At 46.3% G+C, this 19538-nt stretch overlaps 1 protein-coding gene across 1 annotated transcript in view; it reads right to left on the bottom strand.

The window, feature by feature from the left end:
• Window positions 1-19538, bottom strand: part of LOXHD1 (lipoxygenase homology PLAT domains 1) — a 157123-nt gene that overhangs the window by 103037 nt on the left and 34548 nt on the right. The window contains exons 8-12 of the mRNA XM_074570573.1: window positions 9233-9331; window positions 7547-7695; window positions 4672-4795; window positions 2687-2937; window positions 598-733 (exon numbers count right to left, since the gene is read on the bottom strand). Coding sequence (XP_074426674.1) covers window positions 598-733; window positions 2687-2937; window positions 4672-4795; window positions 7547-7695; window positions 9233-9331 — 759 coding nt within the window. The remainder of the gene's footprint in view (window positions 1-597; window positions 734-2686; window positions 2938-4671; window positions 4796-7546; window positions 7696-9232; window positions 9332-19538) is intronic.

Genomic DNA, 19538 nt, shown 5'->3' with positions numbered 1-19538 from the left:
TTTTCTTTAAGGCCAAGAATAAAAAAGATGAACTTAGTAGGAAGAGTTTGGTTTTTCTTCCTGCTTTTCCCCAGGTTTGTCTTTTTATTTTATTTAGGTTTTCTTTCCATCTGGAACCAGAACTTTGTTTTTGTAGTGATAAGAAACATAGCCTCGCTTTTCTGCAAAGAAGTGGTGGCTGAGACAGCCCTAAAGTCCGGTGGACCGAGGAAGGCTGCCAGGTCCAGTTCCTTCCCTTAAGAAAATGAGTGCAATTCTTCAAGGGTATTTTAAAAGTTTCATTTTAAACTCCCCAAACCACGATGTTCAAAGCTGAAACTCATGCAGGACTCAATTCACTTGAGCCTCTACCCGACCATGCCCCATCCCTGGAGGTGTTCAAGGCCAGGTTGGATGGGGCTTTGAGCAACCTGGTCTGGTGGGAGGTGTCCCTGCCCAGGGCAGGCGGTTGGAACTGGATGGTCTTTAAGGCCCCTTCCCACCCAAACCATTCTATGGGCCTACCCATGTTGTATTGCATGGGTGACACTCAGGGTGCTGTTGCATAGCGGGGTGGGGTGGGGGGGTCACAGGAGGCTCCTGGACACTTGTACCTACTTTTCAGTCTTCTCTGGCGCAGGGAAACCATTTCGTAGAGCTCCCTCTCTATAAGACCATCTCCTTCATCTTCATCCAGCCATTTCCCACACGGGAAGGTTTGTTCAATACCAGTGAATGGGCAGTAAACCACCACCTAGGAAAAGAGACTGGGAAGGTGAGTTCGAATATTCTGTTACTGCAAGCCCACAGGGCCTTGATACTGAAAACTTAAGTAACTGAAGCAAAGACAGAGCTGGAGTGTTGGGGGCGGCTAGCAGAAAAGTACAAGTATGCAAGAAATTCGAGGGTATGCCGACCTTGCAGACCTGAGACAAATAAATCTGAGGAGCCAGGGAACAACTGGCCTTGCAGGTCTGAGATAAATAACCTTGAAGAAGTAGGGAGTAGGCAACAAGTTATCACTGTAGCTTTTAGCACATTCCAAAACTGTAGCTTCTAGCATGTAGCGAAACCGCAGGTAGGAGGGATTATTGTAATGAAACATTTAGAGCTAAGCCAATTAGAAATGATAGAATTTGTGTAATTTATGTAACTGTTAAGTAGCTGTATAAAAGCTTTCCGACGCCTCTAATAAACCGACATCTTGCTTGCATCAAGCAGCGTCCCGTCTCTCAATCGCGGCACTGGAGATCTTGGTGCTGCTCTCAAAAGCAGGTTTTCTGGACCAACATGAACGGGATGGGTCGCACAATTCCCAATTTGGAGTATACCTAGGACCCTTCTGTCCTTTTATTCCCACTTTTCCAGAAGTACATTAAAATGAGTCAACCAAGAGGAGATAAAACACCATCAGGGCAAGGGAATGGGAACAGGCAGTGTGGCTGCAGGAGTCAGCGTTGTGTCAGTGTGCGGCACATAATAGAATCGTAGAACCATAGGATGGTTTGGGTTGGAAGGGACCTTTAAAGGCCACCTAGTCCAACCCCCCTGCCCTGGGCAGGGACACCTCCCACTAGATCAGGTTGCTCAGAGCCTCGTCCAACCTGGCCTTGAACACCTCCAGGGATGGGGCATCTGCCACCTCTCTGGGCAGCCTGCGCCAGGGGCTCACCACCCTCAATGTAAACAATTTCTTCGTTACACCTCATCTAAATCTCCCCTCTTTTATTTTAAAGCCATTACCCTTTGTCCTATCACTACAGGCCCTACTAAAAACTTTTTCCCCATCTTTCCTGTATGCCCCCTTTAAGGACTGAAAGGCTGGTATAAAGTCTCCCCGGAGCCTTCTCTTCTCCAGGCTGAACCCCCCCAGCTCTCTCAGCCTGTCCTCCCAGCAGAGGGGCTCCAGCCCTCCCAGCATCTCCGGGGCCTCCTCTGGCCCCGCTCCAACAGCTCCGTGTCCTTCTGCTGTTGGTGCCCCAGAGCTGGAGGCAGCGCTGCAGGGGGGTCTCCCCCGAGCGGAGCAGAGGGGCAGAATCTCCCCCGAGCGGAGCAGAGGGGCAGAATCCCCCCCTCGCCCTGCTGCCCACGCTGCTGGGGATGTAGCCCACATGTCCTGCACCACACACCAGCGCACAGTAGGGTTTTGCAAGAAACACAAGATACAAAAAGCCCTCAAACACATCCTAAGCTGATTTTGCTTTCCAGGAAAACTGCATTTCCTCCCAGTTTCAGGTTAGGCAGCTGCTGCCTCCTCCACCCTCCCATTAGCTCCTGCTGATCTTGTACATGATCTCACATCACATATTTCTCCACTACCTCCCAGTGACAGCGGTGGTCAGCCACTTTGTAGATGATAACTTCAAAATGCTCAGCACAAACCGAGACTATTTCTGTCCGGCCCCTTGGGCGAATATCTGAAGGTGCTTTTGGCGCTGAGCAAAAAATAATCTCTATCTTTGTGACTGCAAAGGGGCAATCAACCCAATTAGCGAGTGATTGACTTATGCATCTAATGTGCCTTTGAGGCAATCAGCTACTACCATGCATTATGTATAATATTGACTTGTTAAACCGGAGATATTGTCATCCAAATAAAAGCAGGGGGGCTTTATTATTTTTTTTAAACTGCATTTGGTTGTTGGGGTCAGATTATGAATAGGGAAACAGTCTGAGAGCTACCTACAGACAAACAACTTGGTCTCACCTTCTCACAAAACCAGCCAGAGCTGACACCGCAGTTATCATGCCCAATGGTGACCCTGCTGAGAGGGCTGAGAAGAGCCGCTATCTCCACGTTAAAGAGATCTGTCCTGGCACGCTCAAATTCACCTCCTTCCAAAAAAATCTTCCCACTGTTCTTTAAGCCTTTGGAGCCGTGGAGAATTACGTGGATCTTGGAGTTTGTGCCAGCCCCTCTGATGTCGCCTGTCACTACAGCAACGTTGTACACAATACCTGAAGGAATCAGGAATTTGGTTAGAAAGAAAAGAAGGGAGGAAAAAAGGCTGAGAGTAATATTTTTGATTGGATGTACGTTGGGCTCTACTGGTTTCCCACCGGCCTTTTTAAGCTTTCGACTTACACAGTGCAATGCTTCATTTGTTTTTGTCCCACGCATACCTCTGAGAAATGCACAGCTACCTTCAGACTGTCGGAATTTTGTGACGACAAACTTCCCGTCGCATGGCCCAATGGGGTTTTTATCACCATGTGGTGATAATTAGGTGAAGAAAAGCAAAAATATTGAATTGGCAACTAAGTTGCTTGGTTTTGAGAGGTACCAAGCACTAAACACGTCCGAGGATGCTGAGAGGATGGACAAGTGTCACTTTAAGCTGTGGCGGCAAGATCTGTGGCACCACAGAACTCTGAAAACTCGGGATCAGCAGCTTCTAATGCTGCTGAAGCCAGCAGGACCTTCACTGTAACTGTGAGATCCCAAAGATCTCAGTGAAATAAGGCTTGGGAGAGGTATTAGCCCAGCTGGAAGAAAGGAAAATATTTCTGAAAAGAAGTCAATATGCATGAAAGTTTACATATATTTTTTTTTCCAAGCTCCGACTGTTGGTCTAAGAAAGATAACACTTCTTTCTGCAAGCCCTTCTTGCTCACTTGCATCTCTCAGACCTGTGTCATGGCACCAAATAAAGAGACGCTTCTATAACTATAACAGTGTTTTGGGGAGCCTGAATAAAACAATTGGAGCCCAAGCTAAGTTCTTCCTTTGCTTAAATCACCCACAAAATTCCAATAGGGACTTTGGATGAAGTAGAAACATCAGGACTTGCTCTCTTTAAACAATCCTCTCTTTGAAGTTTATGTTAAAAATGGTATTCAAGCATGGTTGACTGTGCATACGTCTTTAAAACAAACTCACGAGAGAAGGGGAAAAAATGCACAGTCATGAATGGTAAAAAATAAGGGAACCTTTTAGTAAATGAATTGATTTTTTTCCAGATTTCCTGCAGTCAGGACTCTGCATGCAGACCACTCTCCTCCTGCACATGCAGGGGGGAGTACAAGGACTGCAGATGTTGAAAACCATACAATGAAGTGAAGACCAGCTGTTATGTGCATAGTCGAAGTGTTGCCTTTACGCTAACAAATAAATACAGGCAGAACGCGATCCAAATAATCTTCTGCCTCTTGGTAAGTTCTTTTATCCACCTTTCTTTTGACAGAGGCATAACTTTCGATTGTTAAAAAAAACCTTTCATTTTTGTCTCTAGCCATGCTGGATAATAAATAAAAAAAAAAAAAAAAAAAAGGAAAACAAAACAGTTTTAGGGCTCGGCACTGCCTTTCTTGTTTTGTAAAAGGATGTGTAGTTCCCTAGGCAAGAACCTGAAGTACAATATGCACTGTGGAAATTGCAATCCACTTTCAGAAAGCTGGTGAGCGACTTGCTGAAGTACAAGCTGGATCTTTCATCCTCAGCCCCTCATCCAGGTGCATCAGGTGATAAATCAGCACGTAGGTCCAGCGCAGCTTCACCAGTGAGATATGGAGGTGGGAAATGCAATGGTTGTTGAGGGACCCTCACACAAAACAGCCTCTGACCAGCAGATGCTCCACTGCAGGTCTCCCTAAGCATAAGGTGTTCAATCTTTAAAGAAAACACAGCTAGAAGCATTAATTAGGCCTTTGTATCATCACATTTCCCACCATGGATTCAGCCCATGACTTTACCTGTGGCTTCAGTGCCCCCAACAAGAATGTCCCTCTGGATTTTTCCATCATCTTCATCTAAAGCAAACCAGCGTCCAACTGGGAATTGGTACACACATTTATTGCCAATGTCTTCAATGATCACCTAAGAGAAAAGAAACGCCACTTTGCAAAATAATGTGGAAAAAGCAAAGGTGTTACACAGGGGGTGACAGAGGAGCAGAAGCTTAATGTACACACTCTCACCTGGTATTTAATACATTCAATACTCGAGCAGATCCCTCTCCGCTCCCTAATTAGTACTGACAGAATCTCAGACAATCAGTGAGTAAAAACCCAGGCTTTTTTCTTTTCTTTTTTTCTCCAGTGAACTCAATCTGCATCTCTCGCCGCGTATGAGACCAGATGTCTCTGCTAGCAAGACCAGCTGGCTGGCCTGTCTTCCTTCTCTCCAGAGCCCCTTTGCTGGCTACTCTTCTCCATCAGCTGAATGGCAGCTCTTTGTTCTGCTCTGGGAACAGGCTGTCTTCTTTCTCTCTCAGTTTTAGAGCCTTTTTATAAAATAATACTAAGGAGTTTCAGGACAAATCAAGACCATCGCATCAGCTTGTGCGACCTAGTAATATCGTGTTATCCCACTCAGTTACTCCAGGATGGAACCATTGCAAATACAGCCATGAAACCATGTGGTATGAATAATTTCTAATTTGGAAGGATTTGACTCTTGGACCTATTACATACATCTTTTACTGAAACAAGCCAGGGAACAGTCTTGCCTTTAATAGTAGATTAAGCCAATGTTACCCACTTGGAGTTTCTTGCACCTCACAGAATCACAGAATGGTCGGGGTTGGAAGGGACCTGTGGAGATCATCTAGTCCAACCCCCCTGCCAGAGCAGGGTCACCTAAAGCAGGTGGTTTCTCTGGTTTCTCTTCAGATCGTATAAATCTTTTGCCTTTACCTCCTGATGAGGCATTTTTTACCAACATCTTCTTCTGGGTTCCTGAAGCTTGCGATAGAGTTACTGCAACGTTTTAAACAAGCAGTGAAGAGTACAGAAGAGTTTCGGCCAGAAGAGAAGAAATCAAAGTTTCTACTCGCCTGCATGGCTTATATCTCAGAGAAAGAAAATCACTGTTAGGGATAGAAAGGCATTGCCACTTTTCTCTGCCTTCTCAGCAAACAAGAAGAATCTGAAATCTGTCCTTTCTGATAGATTTGTGAAACCGTTCTTCGGGAACCAGAGCTTCCTCTCCTGTCACTCATCCCACACTGTGCTGTTGCCTCCAGCATTACCGATTCTCGTTGTACCTCTGTAGACACGGACAGCAGTGTCTTCCAGGGCTGGGATTGTCACCATGAGAGAGCAGTGCTGGAATGTCCAACTAAAATATATGAGGTTCAGGAGAAATATCAACACTCAGCTTCCCCTCTACCAGCTGATTCTCTTTGGGTTCCTGTTAATATCTTTATTCATAGATCTAGGGGTAGAGAAAACCAGCTCTGAGTATAAGGCACACGGAAAACTAGGAAACACAAGAAGAACTTGTAATGATGTTTAGGAAGTTCATCCAGGAGTGACAATGCTAGAGTCCCCAGATATTGGAGCAAATTAGAGAAAAACATCTACCAACAGCAGAAGATAACTGGGCCATGTTTTAGCTTATTCCTCCAAGCTTCCAGTTGAACTTGGAAGGCAAAAGTTGCCTTTTACTACTTAATCACAAACATCTCGGAGGTTCCTGTGGCAGAACATGGGATTAGTGTGTTGGATGCAACTAGTCACTACTTTGGGCTTTGAGACTAAAGCAACCCAACCAACATCAAAACTCCCGTCATGCACATCTGCAGTGTGAGAATGATGTTCCTTTTCTGTGGGTTTTTCCCCCCCAAATTATTACAGGCAGCACAACAGCTCTGTTTTTCATCTTCTGTATTATTCAAGGACAACCGACATAATAACTTTTAGTGCAGCGTATGGTGATGGCGGAAAAGAATGTGCTAATATTTGCATTTGTAATATGTCAAACCACCCTGTTATCTAGGATTTACAAATTTGGGGTCGGCTCTTCAGTGGATTAAAGCCAGCTGTGTTAAACTACACCAGCAGAGGAAAGAAAATCAGATTAGAGGAAAGAGTCATGGATTTCTCCTCTTAAAATATTCCTTCAACCATTTCACTAAAAGCTGCAATACCTTCACGCCTTAGAGCAGGAGATTAAACCGAGGAGAAAAGTGGAAGTGGAAGAAAAGGATCTTTGTGGCAGGTATATCTCTTTTGCTCTACCCATGATAAATCACTTAAATTTGGCCAAGCTATAAGTCTTTGCAAATTTCCAGTATGAACAGACCCCACAGGTATTTCTTAGACTGTGGTATCTTTACCATCTTGGTAATGAGTTAAGTCAAGAGAGTTGGGGCGGGGGGTTGGAAGCCCCAGCTGAGAGAATTCCCTCTCATCTGTCAAAGAAACCACAGGGACTGAGGCAGAAGAAATCCTGTTAGAGCAGGCAAACTCAAGTCTTAACAACTGGATTTTCTCACTGCCACAAAGCTCCCTGAGATGCCCGACAATTTACCTAAACCCAGAGTGTCCCTCATTGTCTACCCACCCAACCTGAAGCTGCTGCAGCTGATTTTAGATGCCCCACACTGGCATTCACCGGGCGGCTGCCAGCGCTTCATCAGCCCCCCTTTGCTCTGCAGAAAAAGCAAGTGCTGGAGAAGACACTTCTGGAAAGGCAAAAACTTGATTTGTGCCTCTCTTAGTAAGCAGGACCTGTACCACCAGCAAACATCTTTGCATTTCTTGGCATCAGACCGCCGAGAGGGTAAAAAGCGAGACATTTTGATCCTGCACCATGCTTATGTTAAACATCTCAGGAGCAACTAACCTTTGCGAGGAACCAGCCAGCAGAGCCACCCTTGTTATTATGCCCTATATTAATTTTCCTTAACCTTCCCAAATTTGGAGCATCGAGTGTGAATTTGTCCTCTGCTCCCTTTTCAAAGTTGTCTTTGTCATTGTCAAGTTTCCTCACACCTGAGAAAAAAAAATAGAGAAGAAAAAGCAGGGAGGAAAGGGTTACTGGCATACGCGTGTTTTTAAGTGAAGAAATATTTAGGAATGTCACCACTGACTGAATCAAATATTCTCCAGGTACCAGCTCTCTGCAACCAGGATTCAAAGTAAAGGCAGAGGACTTTATATTCTAATAAAAACGGTACCTTTTCTTGAGCACACAAAAGACCAGGATTTTCACTCTAATGTCACAGTTACTTAGAGCTTCCAGAGTTTTCAGAAATATATATCCAGATGGCTTTTGCATCTTTTTTTTTTTTCATACCACCACATTTCCCTTTTATTTTTAATGTCTTTAAAAACCTCCAAACTGTTTAAAAAAAGCCTTCAGTCACAAACTGCAAATTTTGACATTTCAGGGCATAGGATTCTTTGCTGCATCACACAGGAAGGATTTATTTTCAAATTAGGACCCAACCAAGGGTATATTGCCTTTTCCTGATCTCACAGGACCTTGCCTTTATGAAAAATATTAAAGCACTGACCCCGGTTGCAACCAAGGCTGTTCCTGTGCCGGTGGGACTGAACCTGCCGAAGATACCAGCGCAGGGAAACGTCTCAGAGGGCAATTCATCCCATTTACCGGAGAAGGGGATGAATCGTTTTCCAGAGGTGTTATTTCTCTGTGCAGATATGACAGAGTGCCCGGGCAACCAGCTTAGATTTAGACTCCCACTTTCAGATGTCTCCAGTGAGATCAGATGAATCCCCTTGTAAAAGTCTGGAGAATTAATCAAGGATGAGACCCATCCACTAGGTTTCGTAATCTGTTCAAGGACACTTGGCAGACATCATGTCATTATTTCTTGAATTTGACAGGATAGGTGCAGTATAGAAGAGAGAGAATATTTGCTCTTTGGGTCTCCAGGAATTTCTGCCCACTCCTCTCCGTGGCGTGACATAGTGGTCCGGGGACACCTTTTATTATTATTCCATTAAAAATATTAAAAAAAAATAAAATAAACTTGCTAGACCACTGTTGTGGTACAATCTGCATTGAAAAAAGCTACCACCATTAATTCAAAGCCAGCTGATACAAACCTTGGTTAGAATATCTTTCTAAAAGGCCAGGAAGGCTCAGCCACAACCTGTGCCACACTGAGAGGACAGCATTACCCGTCCGGGGCCACAGAAAGGTGGGACATGCAGCTCCCACTGCATGATGCCCGCAGATACACATTGGTGTTGGATCCCTCAGCGGGCTGCCACTTGCTGCACTGGTTTACGCTGGTGGTTTATGCTGCATTTTCCCAGGGTTTGGGTTTTTTGGTGGTAGGTGACTTGGGTCACGCTCACAGCCCAGCTACGACTGCTGCTCTGCAGACGCGGCTTCCAGAAGCAGTGGATGCGAGAAACCCCAGAGCTAACGCCACCATTTGTTGTGCCTTTCGCTCAGCCAAATTATCCTGCATTTGCCAGATTGCGGCTGTGTGTTGTTCAGATCGCAGGCCCGCAGAGCTGGAAGAAATATTTTAGGAAATGATTTGCATTTGAATACCTGTGTCTCCTTTCTCACCGAAGATATTAATGAAGACATCCGCATCTGTTCCACTGCCGCTAACTTCACCCGTAAAAACTCGGACCACGTATTTGTTGACTGCAAGGAGAGAGGCAGAAATCCCAATTCGTTAGTAACTCAGTGGTTTGACAAAAAACATGATAGTACAAACCAATTCAGCCTCTGCTGATGCTACCTTGAAAGCATGTCTGAACCATGGCTCCTGGTACACTGACCCTCTTCTCCATAAGAGGAATAAAATCCATAGGCAGGGCTCCGACCCTGGGCATTCACTGCCCAGGGCAAGAGGAACAGATCGCTCAGGTCCCAGCCTTGACATTGAAAGTTGAAATAGATGAGAGGAAAGCGCAAATTTTGATGTTGATAGACGGCCATTAAATGAACGCAGACCTACATAGCTGCCTTGCTTTTTCAAAACATCCATGAGTTACAGAGCCAGCCATCCGCCCAAGCTCAGATCTGACCCCGCTGGTCCAAGTGCTATCCTAGAGCTATTTTTGCAGCTTAGCTCATATTAAACCTAGCTGGTGACAAGTATTTTGAGGAAAGGTCAGTCACACTACACAAGCACAAAAATTTGAAGGTGACCACCCTGCTACTTTGCCCAGTTTAAGAAAAAATAAAATCCAGTCCTTCCCATTTAATGGAGAAACAGGAGTAAAGCCCTCGAGCTGTGCCACTGTGAAGCTACATCATGTGTGGCACCAAGAAATGCAAAAATCGCGTGGGTGAGCCACACCACAGATGTTTTGCGTGTGTTGTATCAGTGAGTTTGAGAAGCAAGTTCTTCAGAGGGATCAGAGTGGTTCTAACTTGTCTCCAAAGGGCAGCAAAGGGTGAGCTCAGCATCTTCTGAAACCAATGAGAAAATTCCCATGGCGTTCGGTGTGACTACATTTGGGGCAAACGTGAGCAACTTTCAAAAACTGCCGCTGAAGTCTACCTGAGTACCTCCAAGCGAACTCAACAAGGACAGACTTCTAGTACCGTATCCTCTGCGCAGAACCAGTGCTGGAGACAGGCAGCAAGACACAAAACAAAACCGATCAAGATTAATGCAAAATCTACTACCGAACAGTACGTGATGTCATATATGTGCTCAACAAAGTATCTGTTATACCCTGTATCGCTGGGCCCTGGCTACCTGATAGTCCAAGCCCTGTGCTACATCACCTCTTTATTCCTGACTCCTGGGCAGGCAAAAGGGACAACTGCACAGGCCACATCGCACGTACCTCCCTTGCAAAAATAACATTTTTTGCACCATGATCCATGGTGAGCAACTTTTTCCCCTTTGCCAGGCGCAAAGTTAGTGGAGAAGCTCGTCTGGGCTTTCCAGCCAACAGCAGAAATAAATTCCCTCAGGAGCTACAGACTGTCACAAACCCTGGGTCACCTGCGTCCTCCACGATAATCAGGGTGTATTAAAAATTATTCTAAAAGACAGCAGACACTTTGGTACACATGCTCCCCCTGAGGCAGAGGATGTGAGAGCAAGCGTATGAGAAGCAGTTGTCGGTCCATCCCCTGAATTATAAAGATGCGCTCAGCTCCCAGGATGAGGATTACAAGGGCAGAGCCCAAACAGAAGGGAAAATCACCTGTCACGGTTTAATGAACGTGCTCCGAAAAGGCTAGAAATCAGGCTGACGGTCTTGGCGCCCCGTCACAAAACATGCCACTACAAATAAAATAATAATGATAAAAGTGCAATAAACACTAAATAACAAGAAAGAGGAGGGCAGAACCGGGCTCAGACTAGGGAGAAAATGCTTTAATGTCTCTAACTCTTTTGCTTCAGTTCGTAGAGAACTTGCAACCTGCTAGCGATAATGCCGACACCAAAGGATTTCATTTGCATTAGCCAAGGATGGAGGTGGTGCAATTTACAGCTCCCATTTGGCCACTAAGCTGCGCTAACTAAAAGTGACCCATTGTACGTCTTTAATCACGGCCCACATTTTTCAAGAAGCTTTGCTCCTTGCACCTCCTCTAGAACATTTATTCTGATGTCAGTGATTAATTTTCCACTCCACTTTTCAGGTGCCAGAAGGACCTGGTGGGATAAGAGGATCCACAAAAGGACAAGCATCAGCAGCTGAAGTTAGATTACCCTTGTAGGATCAGGCTTTATGCTTCTTAGGTATAGACCAGAAGGATGCCTGAACACATGCAGAGCACCGAGAAGGACAGGTAGAGAACAAGTCAATGAAGAGCAACCAGCAGCAGTGACCAAAAACAGGGCAGGAAGGGCATCTTGTTGAAGTTCTGCAGAAATACATCTGGCCAGCAAGAAAAACCCTGGTAACGTTATTTACCGGATCTAACGCCTTGAAAGATTTTTCAACATCACTATATTTCAAATCTAAGGTATATAATGACATCATTTGACAACCTGCTCAGGACGCCAAGTGCTCCCAAGGGCTCTTTACGCACACGCCATCGCTGGCCGTGTCAGACCCCATTGACGGAGCTGGTTCCTGAGCCCGCGGAGATGGGCGGTGCGTGGGGTAACCGCTGTGGGCTGGCGGCAAGGCTTTTATGTTGTCCCCTAAAATATAAGCAAAGCTGGCGTGCGTGGTATGTACTTGCGTGTCCCTTCTCCGTGCTCCTTGCAGATGTGTTTCCACAGGCAAAGCTGCTCCAAGAACGTTAGAGGTCCTTGGCTCAGCTCACAGCACATCTTTGCTTCATGGACCACAGGCACATGATGAGTTTGTGCTCACCAGGTTTTCCCATTAATTTTTTTGGTATGTTCCCAACTGTGAAGCTGTGTGCGCCCAAGCCAGTCCCTATACCTGCCCCACTCATCTCTGCCTACAGGACAATTTTAGTTCCTGCATCTCCAGGGAACGAACGGGATCAATCCTGATCCACGCTGAGTTTTTGCCAGTGCCCTCTCCCTCTCTGAGCAATTCAACACTCAGCTGCAGCAGAGAGAGTAGCTCTTCATTCTGCTCAGGGGTCCTTCTGTGCTTCACACATCAGCACATCTTACAAAATTACATGGGGGGATGTGCAAATTTAGATAGAAAGGGAGGCCGCATCTCAAAAAGTCATCGAGGATTCAGCTGCGAGAAGCATGCAGGGAAAGGCTCTCACTGCAGCCAGGCAGAGATCTGGCTGAAGTCAAGCACCCTTCATTTTAGGCATGGGTGGATGTTGTGCCCTGTTCTGTAAGCCCTTAATCATGCATTATTTAAAACAGTAACATCATCTTTTCAAAAATACCCACTCGGCTATTTTTTAATCTCAATACATGGCTCTGAATTCATCTGCAAAGCAGAGCAAGATGTTGCCTAGATTTTTTTTTTCTTTTTTTTCTTTTTTTCTTTTTTTTCCCTTTTTTCTTTTTCTTCCTTTCCTTTTTTTTCTTTTCTTTTTTTTTTCTTTTCTTTTCCTTTTTTTTTTTCCCCCCCCCGAATGCTGCTTCTAGCACCGGGAACATGCAAGATGCTAATGTACGGCTGGTAAAAGCTGTGACTCCATCTAGCAGCGCAGGCAGGGAGAGGGGAGCTTTCCTAGAGGCGAAATTAGCAGCTTCAGAGGCACGAACTGCACGATGCCAAGAGCGAACAAAAATTTAGTCGCAAGTGCGGTGACTATTTTCTGCTTTCTTTCCTCTCCCCGTTGCAACACAGGAGTGCAAATGTCACGTACGGTTACAGCACCTTCCTTTTCCTTACAGCTCTGTGAGAGGCGGTCCAGCTCCTCACCCAACACGCCGACACACACAAAGCTGTCCCAGGAAGGCATTCGGAGATGTTGCCAAGATGCCATCCCAGGGCAGCAGCGGGGTGGCACTAACTGATATGACCCTGCCCCCCCCCACAACATTAATTCAGCGGAGGTGTGAGAGTCGGGCAGCTTGTCTGTTACTGAGTCAACTCAGCCCGAGCTTTCAACAGCTGAAAGGGAAGATTAATACTGCAGCGTCAGCGCCAGGCTCTTTCCACTGAGAGCCCAGGGGTTTATTTTGGTGACGGGCTGTGATGCCATGGGCACTGCCAGCACTGATCCCAGGGGATGGTGGGCATGGGGATGGAGCCCTCCTACCCCCCATGTAGCCCTTCGAGGCTGGCCCCGCTGCCACCTCCATCCCAAGGAGCCAGCACTAGCCCAACACCTTGCCCAGCATTTTTCCATCCAGCCCCAGCACCCCTGGGTGCTCTCGTGCAACCTCTCTCCCTGCCTCCAACCATGGAAAACACATGGACACATCCCAGCCAAATCCTTCCACCTGCAACCTGCAGCTGGCTGCTCAGACATGCAATATGCACCTGTTAGTGCCATTTATTTAGCAATATGGTCACCTGAAATGCCATAGGGTGGAATTACCTAAGGAAATCTTGTAGCTAATATTATCTGGGGCAATGGATAGGGTGTTTAAGCTCAAGCTGCTGAGTTCGTAGCAGCAGGAGCGCCGGATTTAGGCAGGGAAACAAAGTCAACCCTATTTCTTTACCTAGATTTACCAGGGCACGTTGGATTCCCTGCTAGACATCCCTGCCTTGTGCGTGACCTGCGGTGGTGCAGGGCAGCGGCACAGCGTCCAACAACTAACAAATGTCACAGCCTTCAGAAGCAAAACACGCTGGGTTAGAAGCAGGGAGCTAAGTCGTAGGCAGCGATGGATTCTTCTCATGAGGCACCTTTTAGCAATTATCCTTCTGTTTTCACAGTGCTCCCAAGGGTGGCAATGTTTAAGATCCATCCTGTTCTGCTCAGCAGTGGAGGCAACGCTACTGTCTCTGAATCGCTGCTGGCAAAGAAATACATTTGTGGTAAGCACGAGAAGTGAAAAGAACTGTTGCCGGAGGCAGAGGGCTGGATCTGCAGGCAAGGTGCGGTTTCAACCCGAGTCTGCCACAGCCTTTTTGCAGGCGCTCAGGAAGGTGGTTCCACGTCCATATGCCTCGGTTCCTCGCTGTCAGAACGAGTCAGGCATTCCAGCCCAACAGAAATTGTCTGACAAAACCTCTTCTTGATGGAAAGCACTGGCTTGTCAAAATGGAAGCTCCTTTATGCCACTTCTGACAAGCATATTCCTCAGTGACAGCTAGACTTCTTGGTCAGAGCAACCTTAAAATGTCAGACAGCCGATGGTTAGGGCATGAAGCTGGGATCTGGCATCCCAACATGCTTGATTCAGAGCAAGCGTCTGAATTTAGTTCTTGTCTGTCCTGGGAAAGAGCTCATCCCACCAGGCTACCACCTCTTCCTAGATCAGCTTCTCCCGACCTTCTGGTGGAGATGCCTTACTGCATTTTCATACGCAGCCCTACCTCAAATACTGTGTTCAGTTTTGGGCCCCTCACGACAAGAAACACACTGAGGTGCTGGAGCATGTCCAGAGAAGGGCAACAGCACTGGTGAGGGGTCTGGAGCACAAGTCTGGTGAGGAGCGGCTGAGGGAGCTGGGGGTGTTCAGCCTGGAGAAAAGGAGGCTGAGGGGAGACCTTCTCGCTCTCTGCAGCTCCCTGAAAGGAGGGGGTAGCCAGGGGGGGTCGGTCTCTTCTCCCAAGGAACAGGCGATAGGACAAGAGGAAACAGCCTCAGGTTGCACCAGGGGAGGTTTAGATGGGATATTAGGAAAAAGTTCTTCACTGAAAGGGTTATCAAGCGTTGGAAGAGGCTGCCCAGGGAAGTGGTGGAATCACCATCCCTGGAGGTATTTAAAAGCCGGGCAGACGTGGTGCTGAGGGACATGGTTTAGTGGTGGTTTTGTCAGTGTCAGGTTGATGATTGGACTTGATGATCTGAAAGGTCCTTCCAACCTAGGTAATTCTGTGATTCTATCTCTGGAGTCTCTGCAAACACTGCAGAGAAGAAAACTCGCCCAGCCCTAATCATTACGCCTCTCTCTACTGCAGTATCAGGGACCCTGGAGATAGCTATGCAGAGCAAAACATAATGAGAACCTAAAGCAACTCCTGTAAAAGCGGAGGAGCCCTGCTGAGTTCATCAGGAGATAGCTCTGTCTCAAAAGCATGGCCTGTTCTTGCACAAAGAACTGCACAGTTAAGGAAGACATTTTTTCTCCCCGTCCAGGAAAGGGTTGAGTTCAAAGGGCTGGTTTAGGGCTTGAGAATGATTAATCTCTGTCAAGAGTAGTTGACAACTATCTTTCTTAATCAGCTGCCCCTTCAGAGGGGTGAACACCTCCTTAAACCAAGGGTTCAAACTGGAAATGCAGATTATAAGCATGCTTGGAGTGCAGGGGATGGTGATGAAGAAAGAACTTCACATTGCCTTCAGCCAAAAACACCGAAAAACCTTTGCATGGCTTTGGGGTGTGCGTCATCAGAGGCAGCACCAAGGATGCAAGGCTGGTGCGATCCCGGATCGGCATTTCGTCAGTCTCGGAAGACCTCTCTAAAAGTGCGTGCTTAAGAAAGAGATATTATTGCTACCACCCAAGGAGGCATAACGCATGGAAAAAGGAAACAATTATGTTTGCTCTGCTGAATATTGCATTATCCTCAACTGCTGCCTCACGCCTCCTATAATGAACTCGACCCCTTGGATGGGGATCCAGTCCAGGGACCACGAGATTCAGCCCATTTTTGGGTGGGTTTTATGTGAAATCAAAGTACGCATCAAAACAGTTAATATATTAGGATTCAGCCCAGATTGTCCCTCTGCAAAGCCTGTGAGAGGCAATCTACCACATGCAGGAGTCTTTGCTTGTAGGATATGCTAAACTGATGTTCCTACTGTGACTTCAAAGTGATGATGACATTTTGAAGTGAGCTTTAAACGACCTTGCCCAAGAGACAATAGCGGTTTAGTTGCAGAAGCAGGGAGCTTAGCACAGAGCAACTCACCTTGTGACAGCGGCACGGAAATCCTTGTTCATCTAATTCTCCAAGATTTCTCATTATTTTTCATTAGTTCAGCCCCAAGGTGGGAGCCCACAAAAAAAAAAAAAAAAAAAAAAAAAAAAAAGAAAAAAAAAGAAAGGCAGACATTTCACAAAAGAAATATCCGCTTCCTGCTTTCCCCAGACCTGCTATTATCAAAATTGAAGAAATAACTGAAAATAACCTCTTGGGTAAAACATCTCTGCTCTGAACAAAGAGTGAAATAATTTTACAGTGTTGTTTATAACCATATTCTTATCACTGTACATCAGTCCCGCTTTGTATAAATAAGATATTTAAATAAAGTTACTTTTATTTCAAAACTGATTGTTGACTTAATTAAAATATCCAGACATAATTGGTGAAAATTATCCCCCATCTTCACAAACACGCTACACTGTTTTGTGTTGGATGTACGTAGATCTGTGTACCAGCCACACACAGAGATGTCTCATGCCTCTCTAAAACGTTTTCTCTTGAAACACGAGGCCCTTTATATAAATTACAAATCTCTTATTTCCATCCCATTTCCGAGGTCCGTGCATCTTGTCTTCTTTGTGGTTTACAATTGACCAGTGTTTCTTTTTATGTCTACATTTCAGTTTCTCACTGCCCATCTTCAGAAACAAAACAACAGGCAAAAAACGTGCTGTAAGTAAAATGCCCACAGCTGACTTGTTTTAGACATGGTGATATAAGATGGGCAAAGTCTGCAGGGAGAATAAAATCTGTATTAGACCAACTCAAGTGTTTCTGGAAAAAAAAAGACATTTTTGGATATTCAGCGTGCCAGATAGATAGCCTGACAGTTTTTTTCCAGTGACATCAGCTGGGTAGTAAAAGATATTACTCCTTCCGCAAACCTTGTTTATTGAATATCTCAGCATGCAGCAAGGCCTCATCCTTAATACAGGGTATTCACCATTATTCAAAAGTAAACAACTCATATTTACTTCATAAATATATTTAGCTGCATTTTCCTGTGCTGATTATACACTTCCAGTTCTCAATGTAAATAAAGATGAGTTTTGATGAGCAGGTAATATCTATTAATATTTCATTCCCCCACCCCTTCTACATCCTCAGAAATATTTTTTTTTTTTTTTAGTTTTTTTGACTGTGGAAGTTTCCAAAATGTGACACCTCCTTTTGAATCACGACCCAGGGGAGACAGGAGAGAGACCAGTCCCACTCTCCAGACCTGGCGCTTTATAAAATGAGGCTGCAAAGCCCACAGGGCATCATCGACCGGTGCCTCACGTCCAAAATTCTGCTCCTTATCAGAGCTTCCAGCGCCGGTACATTATTGAGAAATATTGGCCACAGCTTCAGTTCGGATCCAGTCCAGCCCTGAGGGACATGCGTATCCCGCTGGGACAGGAAGAATTTAGCTACCGACTCAAAGCCAAGCAAGTGCATCAACACCTGCTGCCCCAAGTGTTTGCTCGAGCCACAGCCATGCCAGTGCCTCATAAGCCTTAAGTCAGCCAACATTAAAACTCTGGACAACGGACTGTGAAGTCTTAACAGAAGCTTCTCTCGCAGAGGAAAGAAATAACACAGCTTACATTCCCAGCTCAAATATATGAGTTTTAGGTCCTAGTGGATCATAGAATCGATCATAGAATCATAGGGTTGGAAGGGACCTCTGGAGATCATCAACTCCAACCCCCTGCCATAGCAGGGTCCCCTAGGGCAGGTTGCACAGGAACGCTTCCAGGCGGATTTAAATCTAAAGACCTCAGAGAGTACCTAGGGCACTTTAACTCTACGTGTACTTGCACAGATGCCATCAAAGGCACACCAGGCAGGGAAGTCCAGCACAGGGTGCTTCTGGGTAAAAAACTGGCTGGATGGCCGTGCCCAGAGACTTGTGATTAATGGGGTGAAATCTTCTTGGCAGCTGGTCACCAGCGGTGTCCCTCAGGGCTCAGTTTTGGGGCCAGTTTTGTTTAATATCTTTATCAATGATTTGGATGAGGGGATTGAGTGCACCCTCAGTAAGTTTGCAGACGACGCCAAACTAGGTGGGAGTGTTCATCTGCTTGAGGGAAGGAAGGCTCTGCAGAGGGACCTGGACAGGCTGGGTCAATGGGCCAAGGCCAATGGTGTGAGGTTCACCAAGGCCAAGTGCCAGGTCCTGCATTTCGGTCACAACAGCCCCAAGCAACGCTACAGGCTTGGGGAAGAGTGGCTGGAAAGCTGCCCGGCAGAAAAGGACCTGGGGGTGCTGGTGGCCGGCCAGCTTAACATGAGCCAGCAGTGTGCCCAGGTGGCCAAGAGGGCCAACAGCATTCTGGCTTGTATCAGGAATAGCGTGGCCAGCAGGAGCAGGGAAGTGATGGTGCCTCTGTACTGGGCACTGGTGAGGCCTCACCTCGAGTGCTGTGTTCAGTTCTGGGCCCCTCTGTACAAGAGGGACATTGAGGTGCTGGACTGTGTCCAGAGGAGAGCTACCAGGCTGGTGAGGGGTCTGGAGACCAGGGCATATGAGGAGAGGCTGAGGGAGCTGGGCATGTTTAGTTTGGAGAAGAGGAGGCCGAGGGGAGACCTCATTGCCCTCTACAACTACCTAAAAGGAGGTTGTACAGAGGTGGGTGCTGGCCTCTTCTCCCAGGTGAATAATGACAGGACCAGAGGAAATGGTCTGAAGCTGCGGCAGGGGAGGTTTAGATTAGATTAGATGTTAGGAAGAATGACTTTACTGAAAGAGTGGTCAGGCACTGGAACAGCCTGCCCAGGGAGGGGGTTGAGTCACCATCCCTAGAGGTGTTTAAGAAATGTCTAGATTTGGCACTTCAGGGCATGCTCTAGTGGCAGAGACGGTAGGGGTTTTTTTGTGTGTGTATGGTTGGACTCGATGATCTCAAAGGTCCTTTCCAACCATGAAGATTCTATGATTCTATGATTCCTGTGCACAGGCTGCCTTCATAATACCAGCACCGACTGCCTGTCCTGCCTTCAAAGGAAAGTCTTCTGTAGCTCTCTCCGCCCACAGTGTTCTCCTCTGACCCACCATGAACACAAACTGTCCAAGTCTCCTCAGGTGACCTCATTAACTCTGCCCCAGACGAGGACAGACCAATGATTCAAAGAAAGTTGTGAAAGACTAATGGATTGGGGCTGACCTGCAACTTGCTCAGCTGAACTTCTCTCATTTGTAACTATAATAAATATTGCTCTCCTTTTTTAAAGGCCAGAGTACCCTCTGCATGCACAAGCACATGGACACATTTCACCACTCATCTGCCTTTACAGCAATCCAGTTGCCAATCACTCAGTGTGACCTCACAGCCATTATCCTTCAGGGCGTATCCATGCAAACTCCCAGATGCACCACCCAAATCACGACAGAATTGACACAACCACTGACCTTCCATTTCAAAGCTGATTCTTGTCACAGCGAGGCAGAAAACTCATGT

The sequence above is a fragment of the Larus michahellis genome, chromosome Z, assembly GCF_964199755.1.
Source record: "Larus michahellis chromosome Z, bLarMic1.1, whole genome shotgun sequence".
NCBI classification, from domain to species: Eukaryota; Metazoa; Chordata; class Aves; order Charadriiformes; family Laridae; genus Larus; species Larus michahellis.
This window is presented reverse-complemented; position numbering and strand designations above follow the sequence as displayed.